At 41.9% G+C, this 12,622-nt stretch overlaps 1 protein-coding gene across 2 annotated transcripts in view; it reads right to left on the reverse strand.

Annotated features, from left to right (window-relative positions):
• il1rapl1a (interleukin 1 receptor accessory protein-like 1a) overlaps window positions 1-12,622 on the reverse strand; it is a 117,303-nt gene that overhangs the window by 82,394 nt on the left and 22,287 nt on the right. For both annotated transcript variants that reach the window (XM_017470169.3, XM_017470170.3), the window contains exon 2: window positions 1,153-1,253. In XM_017470169.3, the coding sequence (XP_017325658.1) occupies window positions 1,153-1,237 (85 nt within the window). In that variant the 5' untranslated portion in view covers window positions 1,238-1,253. The remainder of the gene's footprint in view (window positions 1-1,152; window positions 1,254-12,622) is intronic.

The following is a 12,622-nucleotide window of genomic DNA, read 5'->3' on the forward strand; positions in this document are numbered from 1 at the left end:
ACTAGAATGATGTGCATGCAAACAGATTAATTTTACTCTACGCTATAATTTACCGCAGCCTAAAAAGTCACTCTGAGAATGCCAATCGTGTCTGAAATTTAGTACATCGGAATGGCATTTATTAAACCTGTGAGTGCTTGTTAGGCGTTACTTGTTACCGCTTATCCTAGCGGGTCACGGGAAACTTGGAGTCTATCGCAGGCAATATGGGGCACAAGACGGGGTACACCCTGGATGTGGTGCCAATCCATCACAGGGAACGATCACAGACCCGTTCATACACTACGGACTCTTTAGATACGCCAATCAGCCTACCGTGCACGTCTTTGGACTGGGGGAGGAAACCGGAGTACCCGGAGGAAACCCCCGCACAGGTGCGAATCGAACCCCCGACTCTGGAGATGTGAGGCGGAGGTGATAACCCTGTTCTCCCTGTGATTTAGGGGTTTCCTCCGGGTACTCCGGTTTCCTCCCCCAGTCCAAAGACATGCATCGTAAACTGACTGGCATGTCCAGATTATCCATAGTGTAAGTGTGTATGTGAGATTGTGCCTTGCGATGGGTTGGCACCCCATCCAGGATGTCCCCCATCTCATGCCCCGAGTCCCCTGGGATAGACTCCAGGCTCCCTGTGGCGCTGTATAGGATAAGCGGTACGGAAAATGGATGGATGGATGGATGGATGGAGATAAGAAAGTGAATTTCTAGTTTTAATCCAAAGGGGATTGAAAAGAGGACAGTGTCTCGCCTTGTGTCCCTCAAATCCAGCCTTATTTACGAATAAAATCGAATCAACATCATCTTCAGACAGGAAGCAGATAACGATAAAAAAAAAAAAACGTCTCATAAAGTTAATCCATGGCAATTTTACCCAAACGCTGAATACAGAAAACTTGAAAACTAAAAGGAGGTCACAAAATTTCTCACGTGGCAAAACTTCAGCATTAAGGCATTAATATATGCATGTTCACTCACGCTCTCTCGTACACACATCAGAACACCACTGAATTTACATTTAAAGCATTAATTATGGGCGGTAAGGCCGCTTTAATGCCAGAGCTTTGATCATCGTAAGTGAAATGGTACTTCATTATTGCGGGAAGGCAGGACGTGATTAACACTGGCGTGGAGGAGGACTGAAGTGAGGCCTACCTGAGCCTCTCTTTGACACCACCTTCAGAGTCAACGTCACGGAGACGCCGGCGAGAAGAAGCAGCGCCGGGATTAAAGCTGTCATCTTCCCCTCCTCAGGCCTGCACGGCGAGAGAGAGAGAGAGAGAGAGAGAGAGAGAGAAGGGGGTGGGGGAAGTGAGGGCGAGAGACAGATTGGGTTACATATCAATCAGATAGCACATTTCCACCACCACACAGCACTGCGCTCAAAGACAAATCGGTTTCCCTAAAGGATTCCGGCAGAAAGTGGAATAGAGTTTTCAGCCGTGGAACACACCAGGTCTCAATCAGTGACATGTGAGACTGAACATGCTCCACATGAGTGTGTAAGGTGTGTGTGTCTGTTACAGGGCATCTCCATCGTCGGTATCCTTTCTGCCAGGTCCGTGACACCATTTAAACTTTTTTAAAAAAATAATCAAATAACAGAAATTATACAAAATTCACTAAAACGCTTGTTTTTTTGTTTTGTTTTCCAACACAAACTTTTATGTCCTGTGCTCAAGGTCTCCAGTCATATTTATATCACGCATATTTCCGACCCGAGAGTCACAAGGTGAAATAAAAGTATTGAGGAAACTATAACCGGTGTTTGTGCATACGAAACAGAAAGGTGATTTTTATTCGTGGTCACATTCCCTCCATCTGTACTGCCACCTGTGCTGTCATCACCAACATCCACGGCAAGGACTCCGTGGGACCATTTCCATAAATCTTATTCACTTGGCTGTTAATGGAGATGAAGATAAGACCTGCTGGGAATTTTGGAATATATTTTACAATTGTACATAGTCGAGAAGAAGTGACAGGGTCAATGAGACGGAACATTACCGAATAGTGGACAAAAAAAAAAAAAAAGCAGAGTTTTGTTCATGGACTGTACGTAGCTGCAAGAGAAAAGTTCTGAAACGATGCACGGATGTAAACCTCGGTGTCTTGAGCGATTAAACTCCGTCAGATCTGAGCTGCACAATGTATATAACGAGTTTGAGTCTTGCATTTATTTTTTTTACATTGATCAGTTAATCATGCGGGAAAGCTGCAGAAAGCTTAATTTACCCGGATTTACCTCAATTTAATTCAGACATCATGTAAATATTATTATTATTATTATTATTATTATTATTGTTGTTGTTGTTGTTGTACCTGGGGTGCACGGTGGCTTAGTGGTAGGCACGTTCGCCTCACACCTCCAGGGTCGGGGGTTCGATTCCCACCATGGCCCTGTGTGTGGAGTTTGCATGTTCTCCCCGTGCTGCAGGGGTTTCCTCCGGGTACTCCGGTTTCCTCCCCCAGTCTAAAGACATGCATGGTAGGCTGATTGGCGTGTCTAAAGTGTCCGTAGTGTATGAATGGGTGTGTGATTGGCACCCTGTCCAGGGTGTACCCCGTCTTGTTCCCGATGCTCCCTGGGATAGGCTCCAGGTTCCCCGTGACCCTGAAGGTAGGTTAAGCGGTATAGTAGATGGATGGATTGTTCCAGAGTTTTCCACAGCAAACTGAAGCAATCAATGAACATCCTTAATACCACAAAATTTCTTCTCCGATCTGTGGAAGAAATGATTTTGATCTTTGTCTGGACCATTGATTTTTTTCGGCTCAGAAAACCAAACAAGGAAGCGCTCTGCCTATGGCTAGCTTAAATAAATAAATAAATAAATAAATAAATAAATAAATAAATAAATAACAGAAAAGGACCTGAGGCTTTATATCTGGGCTTCCATTCATTATTTTGGGTTAGTACCCAGGGTACTTATAGTGGTAAATTGGATGGGACAAAGTCATTAGCGGGAATGAAGAAAGATGACCACACTGTGTACGGGACGGAGTGAGATCCGGGCGTGCGGTTCGCCGAGGCGACGTTATCTCACGTCACCGATACACAACAGCACAAGTGATCGTTCCCCATCTTTGATCAGTCATGCTTGCTAATTCATGCTGTCAGTACACACTTCTTGTACTTTATGTCCTCTATAGTTCTGAATCGATGAGATAATACTAAACGACATGGAAAAACGAGTGTGTGCATCTATAATGTAATATACTATAATATAATATAATACTGTATAATATAATATCGTGTGGAATTTGGATTCAATCAGTGAAAGCAGTGATTACGGCTAATCTCAGCACTGTTTGTCAAATTAAGCACGATGAAATAATAACTAAAATAATCCCTGAAATGAACCCGTTTCTTATCATCGTATAATCATATATCGATCGTATAAAATCACGCCGTACGGCTGCGTGTTTATTCGTAAGCCGTATCCGTCACGTCTGCGTGTTCGAGACACGTTTTAATCAGTAGCAAAGAGAATTATTCAGACGTGGACACTAATAGGATGGGTGCAGAGGGTTAAATGGTACTAAAGTGGAAATTATTAAATATCCTATTTAGCCACTCCAGTTGAACTGTGCTATTACTTCTTAAGTGCTGATTACTCTTCAGTCCTCACTCGATCCTGACACACTCACCGACTCGAAATCGAGCATGTCGTGCTACAGACAAGAAGACTGGCATACTGAATAAATACTCTGAACGAATCTAGAAGAAGATCGGTGTGCTCATTGTATAATAAAGCTGTGGAATGTGTGTGTGTGTGTGTTTGGGAGGGTGGGGGTTGGGGGGTATATTTCGTTAAAGGAAACCAGAGAACCCAGAGGAAGCCCACGCAGATCTGGGGAGGACGTGTAAAACTCGGTAAGCGCAGTAAGCTGAGCTGGAACGAGGGACCCCGGAGCCGGGAGGAGGAGACGTTACGGTCGAACCTCTTTAGCAGAACTGCTGTGTAAAAGAGTGCATTTTTCTTACTCATGATTTGAGTGTGTGTAAATTTAAGACGGGATATATTACCGAGCTGTAGAACGATGAGGTTTTTACGATGTTCTCTCGGCTCCGGAGTGAAACTGTGTCAGATCGAGATGTGCATGAATTTGAGACCAATATGTTCCTCAATTACCAAAGAAATAAATTACGAGATCATTCGGCGTGCATATGTTTCAAAGAGAATCAAAGCACAGATTGTGTAGCAACTCTTAATGAGCACAGCTCTGAGCCCTTTATTCGATTTACACACTTCTCCCTCTCATATATATATATATATATATATATATATATATATATATATATATATATATATATATATATATATATATATATATATATATATGATAAAAGCATCTGCTAGATGTATAAATGTAAATTTATATACATATATATATATATATATATATATACACACACACACCTCATACTGTGCAAAAGTTTTAGGCACGTATTTTTTTTTTTTTTTTAGTACAAACTTTGTCTAAGATTTTTTTATTTTATGACGTCTACATTATTGAGTCAGTACCAAAACATTTTAAATTCCCAAACATTACTTTTCCAGCACGAAATTAAATGTCACAGAAAAATGTGTGTATGTCAGTAAAGAAAGCAGTGTATTAAGTGGTAAGAGACACTTTTCAGACAAAAAAAAAAACACAATAAAGGCTGTTGAGTTTCGCTGCACAAATAAGACTTATAGCTACTGTATATATATATATATATATTTCCTTATAAAACTGCATTAATTGTACCGGAGATTACTAATACATCTTTTTTAAATGGTCAAATATCGAATTTGTTTCATTTATTACCGTTTACTGTTTTATAGTATTTCATTTAGTGTAGAAACATTTAATTGAATTATTTTGGAAAGCGTCTTTGCTCTACAGCATTTCTTTGCAGTGCACAGTACTGTCCGCTACAGAAGGCTTTTTGATCTTTTGTTTAAATAATTCACAGAAATACACTGCTGTAATGAATATCAAACAATTGCGAACACAACACAGGTTTATCAAAAAATATATATATATCTTTGTTAAATATAGGTGTGCAACAATTATTGGCCCGTTTTTAGTCAGTACTTTGTGCTAGCTCGCTTTGCCATGATAACAGCTCTGAGTCTTCTCCTATAACGCCTGATGAGGTTGGAGAATACATGGCGAGGGATCTGAGACCGTTCCTCCATACAGAACCTCTCCAGATCCTTCACATTTCGAGGTCCACGCTGGTGGAGTCTCCTCTTCAGTTCACCACACAGGCTTTCTATGGGGTTCAGGTCAGGGGACTGGGATGGTCAAGGCAGGATCTTGATTTTGTGGTCAGTAAACCATTTTTGTGTTGATTCTGATGATGTTTTGGATCATTGTCCTGCTGGAAGATCCAACCACGGCCCATTTGAAGCTTTCTGGCAGAGGCAGTCAGGATTTCATTTAATATCTGTTGATATTTGATAGAGTCCATGATGCCATGTATCCTAACAAAATGTCCAGGTCCTCTGGCAGAAAAACAGCCCCAGAACATTAAAGATCCTCCACCATCTTTAACCGTGGACACGAGGGACTTTTCCATACGGCTACCTCTCTGTGTGCTCCAAAACCACCTCTGTGTTTATTACCAAAAAGCTCTATTTTGGTTTCATCTGACCATAGAACCCGATCCCATTTGAAGTTCCAGTAGTGTCTGCACACTGAAGACGCTCGAGTTTGTGTTTGGATGAGAGTAGAGGCTTTTTTCTTGAACCCCTTCCGAACAGCTTGTGGTGATGTCGGTGACTTCAGATTGTAGTTTTGGAGACTTTCTGACCCCAAGACACAACTAACTTCTGCGATTCTTCAGCTGTGATCCTTGGAGATGTTTTATCCACTCGAACCGTCCTCTTCACAGTGTGTTGAGACGATATAGACACACGTCCAATTCCAGGTTGATTCATAACATCTCCAGTTGACTGGAACTTCCTAATTATTGCCCTGATGGTGAAATGGGCATTTTCAATGCTTCTGCTATTTTCTTATAGCCACATCCCATTTTGTGAAGCTCAACAACCTTTTGCTGCACATCACAACTATATTCCTCGCTCTTACCCATTGTTATGAATGACTAAGGGAATTTGGCCTGTGTGTTACCTCATATTTATACCCCTGTGAAACAGGAAGTCACGGTTGAACAATTTCCCGTTCCTAGTCACCCAGGTGTGCTAAAAAAATGAATAAAGTAAAATATCAATGGGAATATACTTCAAATATATTTCTCTCGTATGAATTCGTAGAGATGACAATAATTGTTACACACCTATATTTTAAAAAGTTTATATATATATATATATATATATATATATATATATATATATATATATATATATATATATATAAACCTGTGTTGTGTTTGCAATTGTTTGATATCCATGAGAGCAGAGTATTTTTGTGATTTTTTTTTTTTTAACCATAGATCAAAAGGTTAAACAATAAAGACACAGCCTTCCTTGCTCATATTTATGACGGGTGGTATCTACACTTATCTATCTTTCTCTCTCCAGCTAGAGTCCAGGGAAAGAGGGACATATTTCAGGGACATATTGTCTTAAGTTTGCAACTACAAGCCGTTCCTTTTTGTTTTTCGAATCAATTCAAATAATATTATTATTAATAATAATAATAATAATAATAATAATAATAATAATAATAATAATAATAATAATAATAATCAAAGAATGGGCCAAAAAAAATTCACATGAACTATATTGAGTTATATCAAATTATAAAAGCATTATTTTTAAAAAAACAAAAAAAAACAACAACAACAACAGGACAATATTTTGTTTTTAAATACATTTTAAAAAATGATCGGCACACAACGTCGAGTACTTAGTTCTGTGCCTGCTTTTTTTTTTTCTTTCTTTCTTTCTTTCCTGTATCCATTCGTTAGCCTGCAGCACCGTTCAGCTGCTGGCAATGTGATCATTATAGTGTCAGGTATGAAAAATCCCTCTGCTTACCTTCAGTACTAATCATATCAACTAGCAAAAGAGTGAAGGCAAGTTTTAGTCACTGATTCGATTTGTTTTAAAAGGACACTGAGACTTTTGAGGTTGCAAAAAGAACGATTTTCACGCCTGCAAAAAATCCATTAATTGTTCGGCTAGTTTACAGAAGAAAAAAAGCCTTATCTGGTGCAGCTTCCTCAGAGCTAAGCAAACACACATCTTCCAAAATCCTGAGCAAAGGACATCACACACACACACACACACACACACACACACACACACACACACACACACTGGCAAGCACAGCTGTGGCTGATTGATGTTGTGATTTTATGATTTGATCCAGTTGAAAGTCTCCACAGCCCCGAGCCTGACAGTGAACACATCTACCACGCTGTAGATAGAACTGTTCCTCCTGAAGAACACTGCTGCCTAATGAACTCGTTCTCTCTCACACTCTCACTCTCTCACACTCTCTCTCTAACTCTCTCTCACTCTCTCACAATCTCTAACTCTCACTCTCTCACACTCTCACTCTCTCACTCTCTCACAATCTCTAACTCTCACACTCTCTCACAATCTCTAACTCTCTCTCTCTCACTCTCTCACACTCTCTAACTCTCTCTCTCTCACTCTCTCACACTCTCTAACTCTCTCACACTCTCTAACTCTCTCTCTCTCACTCTCTCACAATCTCTAACTCTCACTCTCTCACACTCTCACTCTCTCACTCTCTCACAATCTCTAACTCTCTCACTCTCTCACACTCTCTCACAATCTCTAACTCTCTCTCTCTCACTCTCTCACACTCTCTCACTCTCTCACACTCTCTAACTCTCTCTCTCTCACTCTCTCACACTCTCTCACTCTCTCACACTCTCTCACACTCTCTCTCACTCTCTCACAATCTCTAACTCTCTCTCTCTCTCACACTCTCTAAGTCTCTCTCTATCACTCTCTCTCCCTCTCTCTCTCAATCTCTCTGTCTCTATCACTCTGTCTCCCTCTCTCTCCCTCTCTCTCTCTCAATCTCTCTCTCTATCACCCTCTCTCCCTCTCTCTCACTCTCTCTCCCTCTCTCTCTCAATCTCTCTCTCTCTATCACTCTCTCTCCCTCTCTCTCTCTCTCTCTCAATCTCTCTCTCTATCACTCTCTCACTCTCTCTCTCAATCTCTCTCACACACACACACACACACACACACACAATTGTACAAAAAATAACAGGCTGAATCCTAAGGTAGAGACCATGGAGCAGCAGATATCATCCATACTGAGAATCTGTATGTCACTCCATGGGGATGAGAGATGAAGAGAGAGAGAGAGAGAGAGAGAGAGAGAGAGAGAGAGAGAGAGAGAGACATGGGGGTTAGGAAGAAGGTAATAAGAGACAGATAAAACACTGTACAGTATATACAGGCCGTATACAGTCTTTTTACACAGAGCTGAGCTACAGCAATAATAGAATATAAAATAGTCACATCATGATACACTATTCAGAGTAAATCATCAGGTGCAGCTGCTCCACTGTCCCTGTTGTAACGTGCAACTAATCAGGTGCCGAAATCTGTTCTTTTGTATCGATCATTTCAGTTTTTTTTTATCGTTGCGGCCAAAAACGCTCGATCGTTTTTAGCTTTGTGCTTTTTTTTTTTTTACGCGGAAAACTACTCGAATTAGCGAAAGTCGCACTCGCACGAAATTCCTTTGCACGCTCTTTCGCGGTCACGCGTCTCCGCCCAGATCTGCATAAAATCTGCGTTCATTCCGGCGGTCGCCAAATCGCTAAATCGTGAAAGGACTGATCTTCGGTGACCGCTTTCTCCTTTATCCACTACTGCGCACAGGCCAGGAATACACCCTGAATGGAACGCTCGACCATAGCAGAGCATCACACACACCCACACACACACACACGGGAAAAGCATTTGAAACTCCACAATAACACCAAGCAGTGACACTAAACACTGCACCATTGTGCCACCTTTAGTTAGCAAAACAACGTTGTATAATCCACATTTGGTATTGTGAAGATATCATCCACGCCCAGCAGAGAGGACGCCGGCAGGAGAATCTTTTGGTGGCGTGTCTTTTATTTATTCTAGCAAGACTAGTTTGCTTTGCCAAGTAAATCTTCCACATATCAGCACTGCTCACAATGTAATTTGTGTGTGTGTGTGTGTGTGTGTGAGAGAGAGAATGAATTACAGGCTGAATTTTATATACCGGTCCTATACTCTACTGTTCAGTGTTTACTCCTTCTACTCAAACGCCTGGTTGAAGTCATTCGATAATTAGCGAGCTCATCGCGAGCAAACACGAGAGCATGCAGCGCGGTGTAGACTGGGACTCGACACCGCTTCTCGCAAGTCTTCTCCTAGCAGACGTTTAACCTAGAGGAGATAAGTGAACCGACGTGTCGTGCTTTAAATACTCATTAAAGCTCTTCATTTCCAAGGCGCAAAACCGTAGCTCCAAGAACACTGGGGTGAAGCACAAAATGATGTGACGCTTCACTGGTGCAATCAGTGGAGCTTTTAAAGAACAAGCCGGCATTTTTACTCGTTTCAGAGGGAGACCATTTCCTAATCGAGTACAGGGCGAAACCATAGGAGCCATGATGTGTTGTGTTTCACTAGTTCTTATTTCTGGTTACTATCTCATCTTTCAGTGCTATGCTAGGTAGCTGAGTGGTTAAAGGATCTATGTTACTGATCAGAAGGTCACGAGTTCAAAACCCCAGCAATGCCAAACTTGGGCCGTCGAGCAAGGCCCTTAATCCATCCATCGTCTATAGCGCTTATCCTTTTCAGGGTCGCGGGGAAACTGGAGCCTATCCCAGGGAGCATCGGGCACAAGGCGGGGTACAAACCATCGCAGGGCGCACTCACATACACATTCATACACTACGGACACTTTGGACACGCCGATCAGCCTACCGTGCATGTCTTTGGACTGGGGGAGGAAACCGGAGTACCCGGAGGAAACCCCCGCAGCACGGGGAGAACACGCAAACTCCGCACACACACAGGGCCACGGTGGGAATCGAACCCCCGACCCTGGAGGTGTTTCGGCGAACGTACTAAAAATATAACTCGCCCTGCATGAGGCCGCCTGCCGAACGCCTTCGCTAGGAAACATATTTCCTTTTCTTTGACCGGAACACGATCGCTTCCGCATCACTTTCGTCGGTTCAATCCCGGACGTTCCCGCCTGCTCCCGGATATTTACAGTGTGTGTGCTATTCGTTTTTTTACATTTTTTTTACGTTTGTCGCGTCCACAACCGTTTCTGATCAAATCCATAGTATTCTTAAAAGTATAAGCAAATAATCATTCACGTAAGCCACGGTGACTTTGAAACCTCTGGACTCGAGAATCCTGGATACAAACGCGAGAGGTCTTTTAAAACCCACGCACACAGTTTTAACAAGGTACTAGAATACTGCGAAAAACACACGCAAGGTAACTAGGGTCAAGGCCGTAAGCACTTCCTGAGCATTGGGAGGGGACCAAAACATTTGTGGACACACACACACACGCACAAATTTAATGGTCCTTTTTGGTTCTCTAGCCAATAAAGGCCCAAATGATATATATATATATACACACACACACATACATAATGCACGAGCTTTATATTTAAGACCAAAATAACTACAGTAAGGTCAGAGTGTATTACAATACAAAAACAAGTTAGATTAGATGGTTTATTATATTTCAGGTTTACTCTCTCTCTCTCCCGCTCTCTCTCTCTCTCTACCCCCAGGCAGGCCTTTCATCTTATTATGCACAGATATAGTGAATAATGTGTTCCAAACAGTACAGCAGCCCAAATATGAATTATACAACTTCCACTGTGTATATACTCCTAACCTTTTACCTGTTCCCGTCAGCGTACCCTTTCTTTTTTTTTTTTCTTTTTTTTTTTTTTCCTGCTGTCCCGAAGAAAAAAAATGAATATCATTCGATCGTCTTTTCATTATTGTCATAACGTTTCTGTAAAACGCCACGACTGGGTCAGCGAGCCAGACACAATTACTTACACGCAATTATCTCTATCCTCACCCTCGAGTTGTTCCAAACCCGTGTGCTGTTTTCAGCGTAACGCAAAAGGAGAATGCCGAAGAACGTTCCCACGGACAGGGAGGAACGCAGTCCGTACGACACTAAGCTCTCGGAGTAGGCTACGGTTTTTATGGCGCCTTTATAGTGCGTCTTTAAAGCTCGTGATCGCTATCTCCTGCCGTTTTGTGGAATAGAGCTGTAATAGAGTATGAAAGCGTGGGGAAATGAGTAAAGTAAATAATAGTTCGCCCTTGAGGGTTTTTGAGCACAGGCCTGACAAGGACGTACAGACTAGTGTCAAAATACGACGGTTGCAGACACTTGGACGGGTTTATCGTCCTGACAAGAGAATTAAAGGAATAACGAACTAGATTTGGATAATATATCTTTTTATTTGAAATAAATGACTCCGTCCTAAACGCAATCTAAAAACACGCTCGAGTCAAATCCTCACGTTTTACCGTGTTCTAGTTGAACCTTCTGCCTGATATACTGAAAACGTCTCCGGTAACGTTTCCCGTCTCGTCGCCTCGACGATGACGCGTATCACGTAAATGTCTGCATGTCTGTCGTTTAACGTTTTCACTCTAGCCACGTAGCTTACATCTTACCTCGCACTCTTTAGCCGTTAAAGCTGAAGCGCCGCGCGGCTTCTGTGAACAGTAAAGCCCCGCCCTCTATGATCTGATTGGCCATCTCAGACATTCTGACACCGACGAGTGCCGCTAGACCGCAAAGGCAGACCACCCTAAACGACTTTTTATTATTTTTTTACAATTATTTTGAATGTTTTTAACTTTTTGTCATACTGAAAACATACATAGTGGGGCATGATCGAGTACGGCAGGGCAGCATCAAAAATATCAATTATTAGGGCGGGGCAATTTGGCCATATCTGACTATTGGAGGGGGCGTGTCCTACTCAATGTCTATGCTGGTTACGGTCCTGACTAGGATGGATAAGAACATGAAACCAGAAATATATACACAGCATTAGAGATTAAAATCAAGTCACACTGGGCAAAAAAAAAAAAAGGGCCACGCCCAAAATGGCGAAAAAAAAATTAGGCTTTTAATGGTCTTAAACAACAGGAAATTAGCATAAATACATGGATTTCAATGATTATCGTGATTTTACCTTTATATTAGTATATAAGTGAATGTCCCTGTTTCTAGATTCCCCAAAACACTTCACTGCAGCAAAAGTAAACAAGCAAATGGTGGCACACGAGGTCTCGAGAGTGCATTTGTTTTAATTCTTGCTAATTGTTTTCCCAATTTGGGCTTGGCCCGCTTTATTTTTGCCCTGGAGTGTACATGCAAACCGACGAACTCAGAAGTGAGGAGAAAACTAAACCAAAACAAAGCAAAAGCATGTGGAGAACTAAGAAGCGAATGGCATGACATGCGAGCAGCACTCGCCTTGCTGGGGATCGCAACGCACGCTGTGAAGGTTAATTCATGACAATGACCCCGACCAGGATAACGCGGCTACTGAAGCCGAATGAACGAATGAACAAAAGATCACACCCCATTTTGCACCAGCACATTTCTTACACACATTCATTTCTTTCCTT

This window comes from Ictalurus punctatus, chromosome 6, assembly GCF_001660625.3.
Source record: "Ictalurus punctatus breed USDA103 chromosome 6, Coco_2.0, whole genome shotgun sequence".
Lineage (NCBI taxonomy): Eukaryota > Metazoa > Chordata > Actinopteri > Siluriformes > Ictaluridae > Ictalurus > Ictalurus punctatus.